This window comes from Spodoptera frugiperda, chromosome 25 (genome assembly GCF_023101765.2).
Source record: "Spodoptera frugiperda isolate SF20-4 chromosome 25, AGI-APGP_CSIRO_Sfru_2.0, whole genome shotgun sequence".
Taxonomy (NCBI): Eukaryota; Metazoa; Arthropoda; class Insecta; order Lepidoptera; family Noctuidae; genus Spodoptera; species Spodoptera frugiperda.
In genome coordinates, this window is record NC_064236.1 from 11,745,048 (window position 1) to 11,767,336 (window position 22,289).

General features: G+C 35.0%; 1 protein-coding gene across 1 annotated transcript in view; it reads left to right on the forward strand.

Moving 5' to 3' along the window:
* LOC118263634 (gamma-aminobutyric acid receptor subunit beta) overlaps nucleotides 1-21,992 on the forward strand; it is a 33,470-nt gene extending 11,478 nt beyond the window's left edge. Inside the window, exons 2-10 of the mRNA XM_035575737.2 lie at nucleotides 8,887-8,987; nucleotides 11,034-11,101; nucleotides 13,048-13,274; nucleotides 13,924-14,006; nucleotides 14,488-14,625; nucleotides 14,881-15,165; nucleotides 15,414-15,595; nucleotides 15,674-15,835; nucleotides 16,025-21,992. Coding sequence (XP_035431630.1) covers nucleotides 8,887-8,987; nucleotides 11,034-11,101; nucleotides 13,048-13,274; nucleotides 13,924-14,006; nucleotides 14,488-14,625; nucleotides 14,881-15,165; nucleotides 15,414-15,595; nucleotides 15,674-15,835; nucleotides 16,025-16,189 — 1,411 coding nt within the window. The 3' untranslated portion in view covers nucleotides 16,190-21,992. The remainder of the gene's footprint in view (nucleotides 1-8,886; nucleotides 8,988-11,033; nucleotides 11,102-13,047; nucleotides 13,275-13,923; nucleotides 14,007-14,487; nucleotides 14,626-14,880; nucleotides 15,166-15,413; nucleotides 15,596-15,673; nucleotides 15,836-16,024) is intronic.
* Nucleotides 21,993-22,289: the final 297 nt, after the last annotated feature.

Here is a 22,289-nt window from a genome sequence, read left to right on the forward strand (position 1 = left end):
GATATCGCACGATCTCCGGAGAGGCGGCTAACCTCCTTGCCGGACTCCCGCCGTGGGATTTGGAGGCGAAGGTGCTCGCGCGCGTCTTTAGTTTGCGCGCCGACGCGCGTCGCCGGGGCGAAACTCCACTGCCGCGCCAGATTAGTGCGTGGCGGGACGAGCTCCGGCGCGATCTCATGGCGGAATGGCAACAGCGACTGTCGCAACCGAGGGCTGGGCTCGCTGTCATTGCAGCGGTAAGTCCCCTCTTTGAGGAGTGGCTAGAGAGGCGCCACGGCGTCCTCACCTACCGCCTGACGCAGGTGCTTACCGGACATGGAAGCTTCGGTAGGTTCCTGTTTCTGATTGGGCGGGAGGAAACGCCCGGGTGTCATCACTGCGAAGACCGCCCGGAGGACACGGTGGAACATACGCTTGCGGTCTGCCCTGCGTGGGCTGAGCACCGCCGTATCCTCAGAGATGTGGTCGGCGACGGCGCCCTCTCGCGTCCGGCACTGATACAAGCCATGGTGCGGAGCGAGGGGGACTGGGATGCCGTCTCCTCCTTCTGCGAAGCAGTCATGCTAGCTAAGGAGGAGGCGGGGCGCGTGAGAGAAAGAACCTCTTCACGCCCCAGCCGTCGCGAGAGACACTCTGGGCGTCGTGGAACGCGAGATGATATCCGGCCACCGTAAACATGGGTCTGCGGACGACGAGCAAAGGTAGCTCGCCGCCCGACCAGAACCAGACCCGTGCGTGCGGCGCGTCGCGTTCTGCGCGCGCCTCAAAGAGCCATCAGACCACCACAGATGGGGCCCAGTAGGGCTGATGCCTAATCCGGAGCTGCGGACAACCTAGCGGGTTTACCGGGGCTCCGGCTCGACGGGCAGGAGTAGGAACGGGGTGGTTTTTAGTCAGTAAGAGTCTGACACTCCCTCTCGCCTCGCCCAAGGCGGGAGAAGTTATTGGATGATTTTCCACCCTAAAAAAAAAAAAAAAAAAAAATCCCACCTCATCACGTTGAATTGAAGAATGAAGTGGGGTGGTGAACGCTTCCGGCGCTGGCGCATGTAGCCGAACAACAACAAACGCACCACCGACTAAGAGATAACACGTGTTGTCTCATTAAGCTATGATGTTATCGCTTTTGTATTAGATGACACATTTATGGGGCATGACTTATAGTTTTTGTTGGGTTCAAGCAATAACATTTTAAAATGTTCAGGCGGATCTGCCCTGCAAAGTACTTTTGAGTGTATTTAGCGCAATGCTAAAAGTAAAGAGTTGCAAAAAGCATTAGAATAATTTATTCGTAATATCTCCTTCCTATTCATGGTGTAAATGGAGTCTTGTTTATTTGGGAGCTTAATGCTTACAGTTAGTGTATCATTTCATTAAATTCGTCAAACAAGCAACGCGCTGTTATGTCGTTAGTTCGACCAAATTGCAATAGATCCTTACTGCGATAGCTTACCGAAGCTTCGCTTAATTGCAATTTGGTGAGTGACGTATTTACCGTTTTGAATTAGAGGATTCTTCATAATTTGTAGGTACCTAAACTGGATTAATAAAATAATACGGAAGTTTAATTAATAAATATTAACAGATTGCTTCAATGAAATAAAACTCTGTTGTCATTGAGCAAGCACATTATTTCCTGTCTTACTGATGTTCAAGGAGTTACAGTGTACCTTTCGTTAGTGGGAAATAAGTAAGAGAATGCTTAGCTATTTACAAATGTGTGTAGTGTGCATATTACTGTGATATTTATATATGTAATACAGCTAACTGGTTCTCGGTTTATGCGCTATGATGCACTTTCTTGATTAGATGTCGAGGGTCTCTCCGCCTCCCCTTTAATCTTGCAAATGTCACGGGGGTGTTGGCTTGGCTAATTTCTGTGCTGCATTATGTACTTATGATTTCGAGGAAATGTGATGCGCTATCCGAAATTCTATCTGCAAAACAAGCGATAATTTAGACCTACAATTTATTAAATACCATCAATTTATCAAGTAATTATTACTATTACCTATCAATTTGGTAATGTAATTTTAGTTTAACATACGAGTGAGCTGAGTTTATAATATTGTGTTTAAATTTTGATTGATTGAGTAAATGTGATGAATATGTCAAAAATTATTGTTATAAAAAGTCAAACAATAGTTATCTATATATTAACACGTGATGCAAAAACTTTGGACCCCTTTTTACGAAAATTGCGCGGACGTAGGAGCATAAAATTTGGTACACTTATAGTTTATGTGCAGGAGAAGTTCAGAACGCTAATATTTTTCAAAAATAATGCTTATAAAGTACATTAAATCAATAAATAAAACATTACACACACTACCATACATAGTATCTGATCGTATTTGACAAAACGTCAAAATCGACAGACATTGCGATGATATTCTCACGTCTCATATGAATAGAGATTTCCTGTTCATGATGCGCCTGAATATATTAATTTGAATTTTACAAAACTAATAGCAATTCATTAAATAAAAATTATCCTTGAACGTATGTTAAGTGGTATTGTAAATTAAATCGTATATGGTCGAATTTCGACCATTAGGCGACTACTTTTTTTTTTTTTTTGAGGGGGGAAAATCATCCAATGACTTTTCTCGCCCTGGGCGAGGCGAGAGGGAGTGTCAGACTCTTACAGAATAAAAACCACCCCGTTCCTTCTCCTGCTTTTCGAGCCGGAGCCCCGGTAAACCCGCTAGGTAGTCCGCAGCTCCGGATACTAGGCGACCACTAGTTTCTATAATTATTACAAGTTACAACTACATATTGAAAGTTTTTGACAACTGCTCCTTGACATTGGTACCGTACGCAATACACAATGAAAGATCTAATGTACCAACTCGGGAAATTATAATCAAACAATAAATTGTTAAATGGTATGCATTGTTGGAAGACAAAAGATTCATAAAGCCATTGTAAAGAGATTATTATTTTGTGAGCCTTCCGGGGAAATTAAGAGTTCATTTTTTGGTGTCTTGTTTGAATTATTATGTCGAAATAATGAAATTTTCCTGATTTCGGGAGAGAGGAAAATGGAAATCAAAAAAGCTTTCATGGATTTTATCAAGTTTGAAACATTATTGCCTAATAAATGCCTATTGTAAGTTATTTTAATAAATCAAGACAAGTCAATTGAGGATGATTTGAAATAATCCTAGATATGTTGAAGTAATGAATTTGGATAATATTTCATACTTATAGAACTTATTTACTTAAAATAAAATTATAATAAGGAAATTAGATTATAGGAATAATGCTTGCAATTAAAAAAAAATTACAGTTTGATTGTAACATATGATTTTGGGTAGTGTATTTAGGTGAACTATTATTAGTAACTTACACAAGCTTCGATCTGAATTGCGGTCTGCCTAGCGAATTAGCGGGGCTCCAGCTCGAAAAGCAGGAGTACGAACGGGGTGGTTTTAGTCAATAAGAGTCTGGTACACCCACATTACATTGACGAGATTGTGTAGAAAATACAGTTTACCCCAGCGTCATTTTAAATATATTTTTGTTGAAAATTATAGGGTTTAATTAGTATTTGTCAGTGTACTATTAGATTTTTATGTTTGAGTTTATTGAAGAAAGCTAATTTTGAGAGAGTTCTAAAAAATAATAATTACGAAAGATATACTTAGGGTCTTAACGAACTAAGACCCAGTATATTTTTGACTGGCTGACCTCGTTTGTTCTTAGCTGTAACTCAAATAGCGAGTGTCGATAGTTCGATACCACTTAAGGCTGGAAGACACGTACCTGGAGTGAATTCTTATATGTTGGAAATAGCATTTAGGAATGTCGGGGTGGAAGTGGTAACAGATCCAGGTGCATCGCTTTATGGTTTCTACTTCAGTAACTTTCAATAAAACTACGTGAAATGGAAGTTACAAAAGATTTTTCTTAAACTTCCATAATATTTCCAAGGTGCAACATTTATTTTTAACACTATTATATATGTTCCAACTGAAATCTTTCAGCAGTACAGTGTGATGGTTCAAGTTAAAATTGTTATAATCATTAAATAAAATGAAAACGATCACTGATTTACTGTCATATCCAGGGTTTTAGAAACAATCATTATTATTTTAGATATTATACAACAGAATAACAAATAAATCATTATTAATAGTAAATGGATACAATATAGGCCATTCTAGGAAGGGATTGTCAATTTTATGGATTGGCAGTTTAATCTCCAGTCGATTGAAGGCTGTATTCCGTACATTTACTGTTAAGCTTAGGTCAGCCACGCTCGGTGCTCAGGTCACCTGACCTGTATTTGTATGTACCTACTGTTCGGATGTGATAAGCAACGGGTTCTGACAGGTTTCTGATGAGCTTCGACAGGTTGATTTCGGATTCAATCCTTTGTTCTATTGTTATGCGGAGCTACACAATTACATTGCAGAGTAATTGCAACAGTAGCGGGAAACTAAAAGCAAGCAGTGAATTTACTGGGAAATACTCGTATTTGCGTTTTATAGCCAATAGCAAACAGCTATTGCTCTTAGCTTTTTCAGTGCACAGAATGTTTTTTCTAGAAGTTCGCTAGGTCAATTATTTCATATGGACGTTGTGTTAATATATAATAAAATATTAATAATTTTAAAATTACTGCTAAAAACTGTACAAATAAAGAAATTAATCAATTAATTCATGAATATAATTACGTTTATTGCATATTTAATTTAATTTCAGACTCTTAATTTATTATTTGTGTAACTTTATCGGCTTATTTCATTCGAAATACATAATATCTGCATTTTACGTTTACCACATTTAACATGAAAGCTCTGAGCTTGGTTTATATTTAAACAATATCCCAGAACTGACAGTAAATTTAACTCAGTTTCATTTAAAACCAGTGTTTATTTTGTTTCAATCTGGACGTTTCATAATAGGATTTAAACATGACATTTTGTTTATATGCAAATACCTAAATCGGAATTGGCATTTTCAGTTAAAGCTAAGCTATTTAGAAATATTTATTCCGGTTAAATCATTATGAAAATTTCGTTATCGGTTATTGGTTCGCATAGGTTTTTAAGGAAATTGCGCTGAAGATGCTCAAGTGGGATTCGAGAGTGGCGGCGGGCGTCGAGCATTCAGAATACCCCATTGACTAAGGGTACCTGTATTGAAAGCCTCTTCCTTTGATCCACGATTAGCACTTGATTTAAGCAGATTTTTTCTAATGATTTGAAAATATTGACTCTCCATATTGAACACCTAAGTGGTTACTGGTTAAGTATCATCGGTTCGAAAACCCGAGCTCTTTTATTTTTGAGAAATGGTTTTGTCTTATTTATTAAGCTATTATATACATTAAATACACATATTTCAGATTTAGTAATTTTTATTAAAATATACTCCTGAGTTTGGTAAAGCTAAGTTATAGGAATCTAGAGTTTGACGGAATAATATTAGGAGTTATAAGGAGTTTAGCTAACAGCTGCTTTGATTCCCAGTAAAATACCTAGCGTCTTAGAGTTATGTAGGTGTTGGTACTTTGGAAATTTAAGAGAAACTGCTAGAGATGTTACACATTAATCTTAAATTCTAATCATTTCTGACAAAATGGGTTGGAAAATGGAGTTTTGACTTATTATACAGTTATGTATTACGGTCACATAAATGACTTTCTGAGAAATTAATTTCGCCAGGAACAATTTTGTTTATTAAATTACTCTTAACACCAAAAGCACGCACTTTGAGAAATTATATTAAAATTTTAATAGATTCTTTGACCTTGTTACAACAACTAGTTTGCATCTGATTCGTTTAATGGCACACATTTTATGAAGTTATATACTCTACCAATTGACAGTCAAACTCTAGAATAAAATGAAGTTCTACTTTTAAAAAGTCATTCAAATGTTATTCTTATTCTTCCTTTGAATGTTCATAATGTTCTAAGAATAAAACAGATAAAGCCGTGGTTGATTTTATAACATCATCGACGTTACATATTCATAAGTGATAACACAACATTGGTTCAATGTTGGCGCAAGAATTGAATTCCAACTGGGTGGCTGGCAGGTCGGTGTGGGAGGCCAGCCAGCACTTGTTGTAGGAAGTTGACCGCGGTGGACTCGTTTCCTACCGCCGCCACTGCCACTAGTTATCGGCAGATACGTCGTACCACCAGCCGCCGGAACCCGTTATCGATTTACAACTTCAAACGTTTATCTAAAAGTTCGTCAACAAGTCTAGTCTATAAAATAACGCTTGTATCGCACCCAACTTAAACTCTATTTTTATATTATTTGCTCATTAACATATTTTTCATAATGGATTTATTTTGGACATGTAATCGACTGTTAGCTTTGCATAATTAGATGTTTAATTATATGTGTCTTGTTTAGGATTAAATCTAGAGAATGCCTTAGACAAGCACCTACAGGCGCCCCTCATTTTTTTAGGCGCCGCTGTCACTTTATGGGCGTTTGGACACTCGCGTCTCGCGGCGCATCTCCGTGACCTAGCGTCCTTGCATAGTTTGCCTTAGGGATTATACGGCTCTATTTAGAGATGATATTTTTCTAAGTTCTTTCAATGATAAGGCAAGTCATGACACAAACATTATTATCAGCATTTTATCAGTCACAAGAGACCCACCTCTGAATGTAGGCCTCTCCAATTACTATCAAATTGCCGGTTGGAAACAGTCTGCATAATAAATGATATAGGTACCTAGGTAAATAACTATATAATAATGAAACAATTAAAAATATAAAAAACACGTTTCGGTTATTATTGAAATGTGTTACCAATGTTGCGAAAAATCAAGTCATTGTGTGTGGCAACGTATTAAAAAAAAAACGAGAATTCTTAACACCGGCATAATAAAATTCTCACGATAAAATAATAGGTATTATGTACAAGTTTATAAATACAGCACATCTGTTCTACGGCGACAAGTGGCATGCGTCCGTTATCTGTGCTATTGTTCAATAAAACGACTCGATAAAAACTGCAACACGCTAGAGAAAGCATCACATACAGTCACCGGCGTTATATTTATACTACAATAGAAACACGAACTAAATAAATTACTAGCTGTGTACCGATTCTATTCGAAGACAGTGTAGATAGCAACGGACTTTGCCCTGCCTCATTTAATTGTTTTTATTACATCTTTTAAATAGCCACGCCAATCTGTAATAGTTAGTGTTCATTGGATATAATCGGTTCGACCTTATACAATTTGTTTTAATAGGTACTTATTAATACTTTGGTAGATATGATTGAAATTATTAACTTGGGCTAAGATAGGTTTTTGTCAAAAATATTTCGATCAACTGTGACAACATTGACAATTACCTATAGGTACCATTTTTGCTATCCAAGAAAAAGGCAATATAATTCTATATATTACGTAAATTGTATTATTCTACTAATAATAAATAAGGAGATAAATACGTAATTCTAGAAAATTCGGTATATTATTTAATAATCTCTTACTTACCCTTAGGGTTCTTAGTAATAGAATAATTAGCCAACTTTATTAACTAACTTACACAATAGATAGAAGATCTTTTATATGACCAATATTTTTTTGATGGGAATGACATGGGATGGGATGACACAAAAAAATATAGTTTTTTGTTTATAACTATAATTCTAATTCATGCACTAGGTGAATTAGTACATACTTTCTATAACTTTCTAATCATATCCCAGTAAAATGACTAGATATGTGAGACCATAGCATAACTCAGCTGAGTAGTAACTGATATTTGTTTTTTTTATTTAAAAACATAAAACAACCTAGTTTATGGGTCACACATTTATCTTTGTCAATAAATTGTAGCGAGATCATACACCAATATTTCATATCTGCAATAGTATTTTTATTTCAGTACGTACAGTAACACATACATACATACATGTATCCGTCAAGGTTCAAATTGCTTCTTAATTTACAGTTAGTATTACTCCTTAGTACTCTGTATGAACATGATATGATAAAAACATTAAAGTATAATTTGGTTGTAAAGTAATAGGTAGGTAAGTTTTGAATACCGTCCATAGTCACACGTCTCACGGCGACACAAACAACTCTGTTAGCGAAACTTATGGCTGTAAATGTACTATTCACGATGTTCATATTCACTTTATTCATATTGAAATTAATCTTCCGCACCAATAATTCTCTACGTGCCGCTGTACTTGAGGAAGTAAATCAGACGTTGGCAAATCCATTGTTGATGTTCATATTAGGTATTAAATAGAATTGGAAGCGGCGGAGAAATGAAATGAGGATACGTGAGGCCAGAGTACTCAATAAACATTGCTATGTAAGAGGAAAGGGTGCATCACAAAAGTCTAGTAAATATTCAATTTTGGTTGATTTTCTTATAGATTTTACAACTTTTCAATTATTTTTATCAATAATCAGAATAGCTGGTTTTCAGTCAACTTCAATACTTTTTTCGAAATGATATTTACCTAATGAATTTTGTATGAAATAGTTATGACGTTATCAGATTTTTACATCGAATAGCAGACTTATTTCTAGCTCTTAAAATTAGCTAGAAAAATCGAAAATTTAGTAGATAGAAGATTGAAGAATTCAACAACAATTGAAAGTGTGATTACTCTTAAATATTTTATTATATTGAAAAGTCGAAATAATTTATTGTTGACTGAGGAAATTACCCAATAATACGAAATGGCATTAGCGGCATTTGCAAATACATAATATGAAAAGTATTCAATAAAAGTGTAGGCGTACTGAGTCAATAACATTCACGTAATGTTGTTAATTAATTATTATTTTTCTTGTTCCGATTTCTTACAAATTCTTTAACCTATAAAACATACGATATATCTATGTTTTTTGCTGAAAATATATTTAAATCTTTGTTACAGGGGAGCGGGCGGAGGAGGGATGTTCGGTGACGTCAATATCTCAGCCATTTTGGATTCGCTAAGTGTAAGCTACGACAAAAGAGTGAGGCCGAACTATGGAGGTTTGTATAATTGGATTTAATTTACTTTTTCTAATAAAGTTCCGTTGCTTAGCTTTGCGGGTTCTATATCAATTATTTTTTTAAAAGACATTGTGTTTTATTACGATTACCTGCTGTGATTGATTGAGAATTTGAAAAGAGTATCTACACATACATCATGTTCACATAATGGTAATTCTTGCTATCTTTAAAATATACCTACGGTACTACTCATAAAGTTTCATTAGAGTTTTGATATCACACTACCTATATGATAAATATAACTTTTTAAGTGCCGTATTACAATTTTATACTGTTTTTGTATCAATGCATTTTGAAACAATGTTATGATTAATAACTTAACACATTAACAGCCAGTCGGGGGGTAAAAAAGTCTGGCGCTAGCGGAGAACTAGCCTTCAACAGCATAAAGAAAGGCATAAAACAATTCATTATATTAAGACGCTTAATCTGAGAGAGGGTTGACAGAAGTGTACTACAAGCTGGAATTGTAAAATACCTTGTTATTTATATTTTATATGACGAATTATGGAATCCGATGCTTAGTTTGTATTTATTTATTTTCTTTCACTTACCTTTTCTAAATTAGGTTGGTGCCAGCAATGTGTCTTCTGGATATACCTAAGTACATGGAACAATCGCAATAGTAATTCACAAAATTGTATTCTTAACACGTTGACTGTCCGTGCATTACATATTACATGTAATGCATTGTTGATCTGGCTATGACGTCCGTGCATTATATATTATGTAATGCACTAGTCATTGGGAACTAAACTGCGTTTACTGCGCTGGGCGTATGAGCCAGTACTTTATTTTTTCTAGGGACATATGAACAAAGGCTTGAAAACTAAAACTTAAATGTCCCATCGAAATTATGTACAATTAGTAGAATATTTTAAGTACATACCATGAGATTATCCAAAATAGGTGACACAGTCAACGTGTCAAGTATTAATAATATAATAGCTATCTGTAGTTCTAAGTTTTTGTTAATCTGTCCATCTTACAGGCTATGTCTGCGTATATTGTGCCATTTGATATATCAATATCGTTTGGTTTGCTGCCGTACTGAAATCATAAAAGATTTTTCAATATTTTAAATTTTCAAGAAAGTATCGATATTTTTTTATGTGCTCTACATAAAAACATTTTCTGCGAATACCTATGTGAAAAGGTCATATTCATGGAAATTTTAAGATTTAAATAATCAATTAAGTACGCAATAGTGTAACTTATTTTTATTGAAATTCATGAATAAGTAGACGAAAGTAAGTATATTTTTGCCCTTTTTGAGAAAGAATGGAATTCATCGGAACGACCTTGTGTAAGTTTCATACGAGTAAAAAAAAACAAGTCCGTGATCAAATGAGATATTTATTTATGACATATCATTTGATCTAATTATGATATAGCTTTTTAAAGTACGGTCGGTATAGTAATTAACTATTAATATAATTATAGTTAAATTACTAGTTGGTTTAATTAATTATTATTAATTAGTCCGATTGGGACATTTTTAAATACTTTTCCAGTTGTCACATCTTTATTGAATATTTCACCACTTTTAATAATAATACTTCTTCGTATGTTTTGTGTATGTTCGCAATTTATCAAAATATACTTTTCTTACCGTTTGGTTTCGAAACCTATGATTTTGGTATTTTAGTAGACCTTAATAGTAAATCACAATATATACCTATATGGGCTACCTACTCTAAAAATACTCGGACCCACTAAAAGAACATTTTATTTGGATTTGAGAAAGTTCCTGTAACAGTGTAGGAAATTGCAAGTGTTAGTCGTTTTTGATTACTTTTTATTTAAGATATCTAAAGTAACAACTCTATTCTAGAACTAGATAAACAACACTATTACTAAACAATAACGTGCTAGTGCTTTGTACATAGGTACAAGGGACTCAGAGTGCGTGGTGTAACCCTAATATTATTCAGACGGTAATATTATGTCTAAGCGTTAAGAGAGGGCGAATGAGAACATTATAACAGCGTCGTCACAGGTAATGTAATTGATGTACCATTTCAGGACCGCCCGTGGATGTGGGAGTCACCATGTACGTGCTCTCCATCAGCTCCTTATCTGAAGTGAAAATGGTATTTACAGCTGCAAAACTACTTTTACGTAGATTGTCATTTTAAGAACAAAAAATGACATAACAGCGTCTAGGTTAGCGGCCCTCGATCGAGCTATGGGACCTTTTTGCAAAACTTCGTTGAAACTATTCATCCTACGTTCAATCGAGGGTCTCGGGGCGTCACGTCACCGTCCTCTGGTTTGGTTTTCACGGCGCGAGGCGCGCGCGCGACTCACGATTGGGCTTGATTGCAGGTCCGCCAGTGGAGGTGGGCGTCACCATGTATGTGCTCTCTATCAGCTCCGTCTCCGAAGTGCTCATGGTACTCGCCACTGTCAGCTCACGCTTGTCTCGGTCGCTCCGGCCGCGCGCTGCGCCGCTGCGACCGAGCAGCCCCAGACACGAGGCTGCGAGCATGCCGGCGTTATGGAGCCGACCACCCGGACGGCAACGCACCTACCATTGTAGTTTTTTATTAAATCAAGATCTCTGTGTGCGCACCGTACGCATATTTGTTTTGATGGTGGTGTGCCCCTCCGGGTGTGTCTTCAAAAGACATACTAAAATGTTACCTTGCCATTAAGCATCCCTCAAAGCAAAGACACTGTCTAAAAATTTGCTCCATATTGTTGTTATTTTAAGCTTTTTATGTTCTTGAGGTATTTGTTGTGACTGTGGGTTTCTTACTATCGTATCTTCGAATGGTGTATTACACCTCGGATACACCACTTGCCTTTTCTTACTTTAGTAGTCTTGCTGTGAGTGTATTTCGTGTTTGTAGGTACTATGATTCAGTAAGTTCCAGTCTGACAAAAATACTTGGAAATTTACTGCAATAATTCGATCTTTATATTTGTTTCCCACGAAATCTATAAATGAAATTATTTTTAAAGTAAAGAGGGTATTAAACGGGCAATATAAATTTCTGGTACATGGTTTTCCACACAAATGTTGTGAGGTCTAGTGCGTGCTTAATGGCTCTTATCGTATAAAAACAGAATCAATAAAACCACAAAATAATGATTAAAAACGTCGTTAACCAAGCCGCCGAAAAATGCCTTTGATGACGGTTCCAAAGTACAGACGTCAAACTAAGACCAGGGTGTATGACCCCTAGTGGAAACCAAATCAAGGGGACTCTGAAAGTCACTATAGGACGTGACCCTACCCGGATACTAGATATAGTTACAACTAGCTTTAGTAAAAGTACACGTACCAGTACACCTCCACGTGGTATGAGTACAGTACAGTTGACAACCTTTCATGACTAAATAAACTGTTTGACAGAAGTCACTTTGTTGTGAAGTGGTTTTGTGTACCTACTATTTCGCTTTTCTTTTTACATATTCGCTTTGCAGTATAAGTAATACTCTTACGTGTACTTTATTGTGTAAAATATGAATGTGTAAAAAAACATATTAATAATTTACACTTCTACCAATACCTAAAATATGTTTTCTTATACGAGGTTATGACTTAATATTTCGTTGGTAATAATTATGAGGTCAGTGCACTTTGCAATATTATTATTGACCACATTGCCCGCAGCATTGCGGAAATTGAATATCATCGTATTTGTGTATCTCAGAACCTCAATCAAGTGTAATATTACATTTGTAGAAGTTATATTCATGATAATAATGATGCAGTTATGAATTTACCTTATAATTTACACATGTTTAACGTTGAGAATTATTGATGATGCTACCTCGATCGAGTAAAGCAAAAACATCAAAGTATGTTAATATTATTCCAGTTATGTGCTCGTATTTTCTGACATTCGAATCGCACAGACAATGAATGTGCTTCGGCGATAACGTTCGCTGCATTCATTAAATTAACATTTTAAGCAGGCACCAAGCAACCCTACAAATGAACAGTATTGCCGGATTACATCCATTGTTGTGCCAGTGTAAGTCAATCAAGTTGCGCTATTATTTCCTACAACAATAGAAAATGTTTCAGGATTTCACCCTGGATTTCTACTTCAGACAGTTTTGGACAGACCCCAGGCTTGCTTACAAAAAAAGGACGGGTGTGGAGACACTTTCTGTCGGCTCAGAATTTATTAGAAACATATGGGTACCCGACACTTTCTTTGTTAACGAAAAGCAGTCTTATTTCCACATCGCTACTACAAGCAACGAATTCATCCGTATTCATCATTCTGGATCTATTACTAGGAGTATAAGGTAAATATAGAGACAAAATTTACAATGCATGTTTAGAACCCTCTCTACACACGACACGAGCTATTTCTACCGATCCCTATTTTAATGTGTCTGGGTGACAATAGTAACGATTTCAAGATTAACAACACCATTACAATAAAAAAAACATAGGTCCTACTTGATTTCAGTCTAAACATAACTGACCGCATTCGTATATCATTTCTGAAATCTATGAATATATACTCATCATCCTAATTAGTTCCGATAACATTTTGCTAACCGGAATTTCCTGCACCATGTGGGTAATCACGTACCAATCAGCAATCAATTATTGTATCTGATGTGCAGGCCGAGGCTAATCCTTATTAACAACAGACGTCAGATCACGTTCGATGTTAGCACGTAGTTGGATAAATTAGTTGATGCCCACGACAGTTAAAAGCTCGTGTCTTGAGTTAGCTCTAAATCCATAACAATATTATACAAACTCAATCAATAGTAGTTTATCCAAACATTAAAATAACCATTATCTTCAAGGCACTGCGTAAATACAGTAGAAGTAAGGAAATAGATGGTCTCAGGTGGACCAAAACAAACCACAAAATGACACAACAACAGAACAATATTATTGATATATTGGCTTTTCTAAACAGCTTGCACTTGTTCACAGACTGACTATCACGGCTTCTTGTCCAATGGATCTGCAATACTTTCCGATGGACCGTCAATTATGCAATATTGAAATCGAGAGTTGTGAGTTGGATGCACTTATAATATTTTTGGCTTACGGCCTATTTCATCACCTCTAGCTGATCATTGCCTTTAAACTGAATGTAATTTGTATATAATTGTAATAATAGCATTTGTATATAACACTTCCGATAAATGCACCTGGAGGCAGTGAAATAGTTCCAATTAATAAAAAAATATGCAATATCACGTACTTTGTTTTATGAGACATGGACGTGCTTTCTAAAATGAACAAAAACATCATTTTATTACTTGAGCAGCAGACTCATGATGCTTTCAAGTTTGGTAGACAAAGTCTAACTAAAAGTTTTTAAAACGCTTAAGAACTTGCACTACCGTCGTCGTTATCTGGCGAAGCAGTTATCCTAACATTTCTCACCCACGGTAGTCCGGTAGCTATAAATTCATTCACCTTATACAGATATTAAGAAACCCCAGTGCAATGGGTGCTTATTTTATCGTTCCATATCTCTGCATGGTACAGTCGGCTACACCATGCGGGACATCCGATACAAGTGGAACGAGGGGCCCAACTCTGTGGGCGTGTCGAGCGAAGTGTCTCTGCCGCAATTCAAGGTGCTGGGCCATCGGCAGCGAGCCATGGAGATTTCTCTTACGACAGGTATACAGCACCGATGAAACATTCCACAATTTGCCGAAAAAAACCGATCGTTGCCGCTTTTTCTTTTCTTCGAAATAGTCACCTGCATGCATTCGCTTCTGCAAGACATCCTCCCAACCATCAGTTACTTTCCTTTGGTGACCTGGTAAAGCTAAATCGATATTTGACTTCGATTTGTCCAATTTTTTTTTATTATGCTGATCACATTCATCAAATTTATTAAATCGATTGTTAAAGTATGTACTTTTATTGCAGGAAACTATTCACGACTGGCATGCGAAATCCAATTTGTCCGTTCAATGGGATACTACTTAATTCAAATATACATTCCATCTGGCCTAATTGTAATTATATCTTGGGTATCATTCTGGTTGAACCGAAATGCGACACCTGCTAGGGTATCACTAGGCGTCACTACTGTACTTACGATGACCACGCTTATGTCATCCACGAATGCTGCTCTGCCCAAGATCTCATATGTCAAGTCTATCGATGTCTACTTGGGAACCTGCTTCGTCATGGTCTTCGCCAGTCTTCTAGGTAACAAATACATGAAAGGATGTTAAAAAAGAAAATTCTTTGCTTTTTTAGAGTAAAACAATACTACTAAATAATTTAATTCTTACTTCGTACTTACTTATTGATAATTTGTATACATACTTTGTATTTTGTATCGTATTTTAAATAGCAAAAAGGTATTGCGGTTATGAGTAAATTTTATGTGTAATTTGCTCAGCGATATCGAACTGGTAACAGACGTGATTATTTACAGAAATATTTGGTTGCAGAATATGCTACCGTCGGCTATATGGCTAAAAGGATACAGATGAGGAAACAAAGATTTACTGCTGTTCAGAAAATGGCTGCTGAAAAGAAAATGCAAATAGATGGGCCACCAGGTACATCGGAGCCTTTACCACCACCGAGAACGAGTACGCTGACAAGACCACCACCACCGAGTAGATCATCAGTAAGTATCATATGGTCCAATGTATACGTATTCGTGTAGATATCATTATCGTTACTAAAATAATATCCATTAATTCAGGAGGTTCGATTCAAAGTTCATGACCCGAAAGCATATTCCAAGGGCGGCACCTTAGAAAATACTATCAATGGATCTCGTGGTCCCGCTCCCGCACCTGTACCTGCAGCCCCGCAACCTGACGAAGAAGCTGGACCACCTCCGCACCTTATTCATGCTTCAAAGGTACACTATATATTATCTTCTTACTAATCTTAATGAACATGTCTAAACGGCGACTGTTTCAGTAAGCGTAAGGCGTAAGCGAGATGCACATGTTATGCATTGCGATCGATGCGAATTTTGGACTGCGAACTGATTTAGCCTGTTAAGTGAAACATTAATCATCGAAGTTAAGGTGAACGATATTTACAGGGTATCAACAAACTGCTCGGAACGACTCCATCGGACATCGACAAGTATTCTCGCATCGTGTTCCCCGTCTGCTTCGTTTGCTTTAACTTAATGTACTGGATCATATACCTCCATGTCTCCGACGTTGTGGCCGACGACTTGGTACTGCTAGGCGAAGAAAACTAATTTCTCTCGAATAAACTATACTTACCGAACTTGTTCAAACTTAGGGTGCTCATGATCAACCATCCATCAAGTTTCGGTAATGCGCTTTGGAATCCTAGAAACGCTCGATAAATCTATTAGCGTTCTGTAACCTTATAAATGTAACCAAATAAACATCACTATGACTATAATAGATACGTGTCGCGTGTATTGACACTGGTAATATTGAATTCTTTAGTAAATAGAGATAATATAAAGTTCAAAATGTAAGTCAATCTGTCTAAGAGACAAAATGTTATATCTTCAATAGTTATCAGTCTTAAATAAATGTGTATGTATACAAGAAAATCTGCAGTTATAAAGTAATTTACATTTTATGGGATTAAATTAGTTATTAATAAGAATCCAAGTTTATATACAAATTACTAATTGCAAACCTAAGCGCTTTTTATTGCTAACTTCAAATGATGGCTGTCTTTACTTCTCTAGTTGATTAAGTAGCAATTTTATAGAATATATATCACTAATAACATTGAAAAGTATATACTGAATGGACAGGCGCGTTTTTTCAATTTAATCAAACTGTAGTTATTGTCACGTTGATCGGCAAGGCATTGAAAGGATAAATTCACACGTAAGATTTTCAATCATTCAAATATCTACCCAAATTAGCAAAGTGTAACATTAATGAAACAATAACTTTCTATTTAAAAAAATATTAAATTAGATAAAATAGATTATAAAATCTCTCAATTAACACGACAGTAGTAACATTTTATAGCTCGGTATCGCCATAAAATATTACATTTTTCAATTATTTAGAAGACGCTGATGTTTTTGAACATCATTTGCCCGAATTATCAAATGTATTTCAAATATTCGTAAAAGTATATCGGTACAAAACAGTAAAGTAACCTCAATACACTAAAGGTAACAGGGACTACGTACTTTTTGACGACAATTGGTGTTTAGAAAGTTGGACCACAGTCCCTTACCGATAGTGCCTCTTCATATTGCAGTACTAGCCATAAATCTATGAATTTGACATTAGCGCGCGTCACTAGGTACTTAAATAAAAAGAACTAAAGTAAAACGACGGAATTTGAAGAGGACTTGATACCGTATTTACGATCATGAGTCCTGTATAGGGCAAGATGTAAATAATTATACATAATATTATATTTATACGATTAGGGTACACATACACGATTGCTCTAGTTTTTTAAAAAAGTTATTCGGTTCAATTTAACATGTATACACCGGTAATACACTTCAAATTAAATCTAGTGCACAGAACACTTTTTCTACGTAGTTTAAAAATTTACATGTATCAATTGAATGTAATGTGTTAGATCTGACGGAGTGACATGATATGTTCTTAAGAGTAAGTGGTTTATCGATCTTGATTTCTTACTTCTCGGTCTTCATCAACCTTGGATATTGATCGGGTTTGTGTTGTATTTAAATCAACATACGTATTACGCGGGGTGGCTCGGTGAGACCTTTGTAACGTACGTCTTTACACGTATTTCGTAAGTACAATAAAGTATAAGAATAAAGGAAGAGAGGAAGCGGGGAGTTCGTAGAGTACCGTTGCCGTTTTAGAGCTGTGACTACTCTAAGTTTTGATCTCACAATTAATTGAAAATATACATAAACTTAGAAAAATAAACTTATCTACTAATAATAATATTGTAAAAGGGAAACAATTCTTAGTTGTGTTTATGCTCATATAGGCTTGTAGAGGTTTTATTGATATTGTTTGTATTTACTTATACATTCCAATTTTATTGGGAAGACATTTTCCCAAGTTTCGTTTTATACGATACTTCCTTGTTGTGACTCCAGTTTTTAGATATTTACAGTATCATTTTGGAGTATTTTAAGATTTGTGCTACAAGCCATTTCTTGTTAGAAAAATCCCTTATTATTTATTTCTGAATTTGCTCAACGTTTTTCAAAGACACTATTTATAAATATGTATAAGGGAGTGCAAATAGTTAATTTGACTAGGAAATGTAATAAATACATAGGTTAGATAGTGATATTTTTAAGTAATTATAATTTGCCTCCTATTTTATACCCACATTCTCAGACTGTGCATTAAGACTAGCGTTTATAAATTTTATCATTTAGAAAGTCTATTTCTGTTTAAAGATATTTAAATTTATTTAAAATACAATTAATCCTAACAATTGTATAAAGACTGAGTCAATATTATTTTAGTTCCTCATATTTACAGCTATAATGAACACGACAGCCATCTATAAGTTCCCTTGATTACGTAAGTTCTTCTGTTTCTGTTAGATACTGCATTAACTAAAAGTTATAAAGATAAATAAAAAATCTATTGCATTACTATCACAAGATAGTGACATAAAGATTCTGTTCTAATATATATTTATATACATATATATATATATATATATATATATATATAATATTGTAACTACTGATTGTAACTACTAATTAGTAGTTACAATATAATAAAATTGATAAGTAATAATCTTTAACGATTAACTATTAGTCGACCTTCAAAATGAACTATGGATTAAAAATGTATATGATAATGAAAAAAAATATGTAAGATGTGAAATTCGCATTATATTGCACCTAGTTAGTAAGTGAGTAGCGTAGCTTAGCGTACGGGGGAGCGGGCGAGGCGAGCCGAAGGGGATGGCCACAGTTTACTTAGTAAAACTTTCGAGGTTGATGTACAGCGGCAGCGGGCCAAGTTATTGGCACGGCTAGCGACTCTTGCTAAGCGGTGACGCTCGAGCCTCTCTCCGCTCGATTCCAATATAAACTGCATTCTGTCCAAACTACTACTACTATGTATACTGAAACATCTAGCGCGCATTGCCCGCAAACCTCTTTCGCGAAACCAAATTCTAAATCACATTTAAATAAAATCTAGCATTATTAAAAAAAATATACTGTGTGAGTAAAATCAATCTAGAAAACTAAGATGATGATGATAATTTATTATGATATAGGTATCAAATAAAATTTCAATAATATTAATATATATTTATTATTATCACGTTTCCCAAATTAGTCTACCTACTTTCGTATAACTGATTCACGATGAAATATTTCGTTGCACTAGAAAAACTAATTGATTACTTACTCACTTGTCAAATATTGTGGAGATTCTTTTGCTGAGATTTTAGGTACTGTCAAGTAATTTCGTGTTCAGACGAATTAATAAATAGTAGTGAATGAGTATAAAAAATTAAAATCATCCATATAAACAAAGGCTGTCGAAAGTTAATATTCTAAACTAATTCTGACTACTTTAAAATTATTGTAAGCAACAAGCATGAATCGCCGTCACTTGCGCCGGCACCTGTAGGTGGCGCTCTGCGTACTTTAAAATTATTATTACTTTGCTGCACATTCAGGTATTGGGCCTGTAAGAAGCACATGCGTTTAAATTGTTTTACATAGTGTTATACTTAATATGTAGATATTACGTACACTCATAACTATTGGCACTTGATTTCGAAGTATTTCTGCATCATAGACGCATATTATACATACATATAAAATATTTAATGAATAAAGCATAGTAAATGCAGACTTGAATAGTGCCAAATGTGAGGCTTTAAAATTTTATTATTCGCTTTTTATTACGAATATATTTCTACCACATCTGTTTTAAATTATATAATAACTGGCTATAATAATATAATCAATGTCATTAGATATGTCATAATTTGTGTTTCAATTCAAGTATACCCTAGTAATAGACAACTTTGTGATGTATATAATTAATAATTATATACAGTATATAAACCCCTGTAACTTTGAGCAAAGGTTTGTTGTTGAACACGAGTATGTATACCACTTTTGTAAATAAAATCCAACGGATCTGTCCTACGAGGAATTACTTCATTCACAGACAGTGTAATGTATTGCCGTTACTTGAAATATATCTCGATGCTGATTTTTTACCTATACTTCTATTAAGTGTTTCGTAATAAGATTTAAAATTTTTGAGGCATATCATGTGTTAGAATGTATTATGCTGTTTCTTTGTTATGTACTTTAATGTCCTCTGCACATTCATTTATATATGAGTGCTTATGAAAATATTCCATTAATGCTTACCAAAATTTGATTGAATATTTTCATAAGTAACATTGTGATTGCACCTCGAAGTATATTTATGTAATTATATTCAGCTTCTACGTGTTTTATGAACCAGTGTATATTTTATTGAGTATTGTATCAGTGTTAAGTAGTGTTCTGTTATCATTATAATGTAAGAAAAATAAATTAAAATATCCAGATAATTATAGTTTTGGTGTTATTAACGTGTGAAACTAATAAATATTAATAAAATCTTTTGTTTTAACTTGCTAGTAAAAATCAGTTAAGCTACTAAGTATATGAATATTTCTTCGACCAAAATATTTATGACAATAATTAATAAACCATTTACCTAAAAAAACGTCAGTGTGTCAACATCGAATCGTTTGAACATAGAAAATTAATGATCTATGCTGCCGTCAAAAGTTACGAGTACAAGCCAGAATCTATTATAACATCAATAATTTATTTATACAAATATCATAATCTCTACTGCACGCCAGTTACTAAACAGCTGGTAATAGATACCTTAAAACGAATTTATGCAGACCAGATGAATGAACTGGTACTTTATATCGTTGTCTACCATGTCACATATGTACCTACGTATTTTTTTGAGAACCCGGAATGTATGGAAAGGATAAAGTATCCTCAATTCTCTCTCTAAACACTTAAGTACTATCTAGCTTCCTCAAACTATTGTCTATTAATCAATGTTGTGAGACAATAATTAATTATTCATACTTTCTGGTCTAAAGAACGGACGACTAATAAAGTATACCTTATTACGATCACTAAATGGCATATACGACCGATCCCTATTAAGCCCTGATTAGTCTCAAAACTGAAGACGTTGTAATTCTAAGTTTCTTGGACATGACTGTGCAGCTTTACATTACACCGTCCGTTTCTTGAAATATCATACTTATAGAATTTCAACAGAATATATTATGCACCTTCCAGCTTTAACTAGTTAATACCTAATAGACCTATCTTTTTGCTCGTTAAAATACTACCGAAATTCTAAAAAATAAAATTTATCTATAACAAATTAAATTTTAGTACATTCAGTAGAAGAAGTGTGTGTACATTTAGGTCCCTTGAGAATATTGAATATTTTGCAGTTAATGTTGTGCTCCACCTATTAAAGTTTACTAACTAGTCTAGTTGCTTGCTTCTACTAGACTCAAGTTTGAAGTTCTTGGAATGTGTTTATAAGTAAGATGTATCAGTCAGTTCGCTACGACTACCTTGACGTAAGATGCACTTACCTGATAGAGCGTATGCACACTTCTACTGATGAGCACTAAGTTTGTAACTCGGCCAGATTGTAGTTTGTATTCCTTAAAATGAACACTGTGCAGTGCTTCGCTTCCACAGAAATATATCTAATATAATAAAACTGACGTAACAGATTCTAAATATATATATAAAATATATAGTTCGTTATTGTTTGAGGCTGAAAGTTTTGAAACTCTCGAACATTACGTATTGTCTAACAACGTGTTGTGTCAATGTATAAGTAAAGAAGTTGTGTAATTGATTTAATTTATTGAAATGTCTAATATCTAAGTTGAATATGTAACTAATGAATCTTCCTCGATGCAAAACTAAATTTTATGGTATTGGTGTGGTTAATGATGTTGCTCAAACTGAATAACTTTAAAAGAAGTAGTTACATTGTACGAAATTTAGTTCTGTGATCCAATAAATTATAATATATTATCTGTATTGTTGTTTCATTTTGATACAAAGCCCTTTGTACACTAATGCCTGGTAACAATCAGGCTTGGCAATCCTCTCAACAGAGACAGACAGAGTGGATTGGTCAAGGATTTGATCTATCATATTACTCTGCTACGCCACGACTGTTAGCAATGATTAGTATCTCTACATGTCAACGGAATGTAAGCCTAATGACAATCGACATTGTATAGAGTAATAATTGTATTGTAGGTAAGGCTTGGATAGGAGAATATTCAAACCACAAATGTTTGCCTATAAAGGACTTTAACTGTGTGTGTCG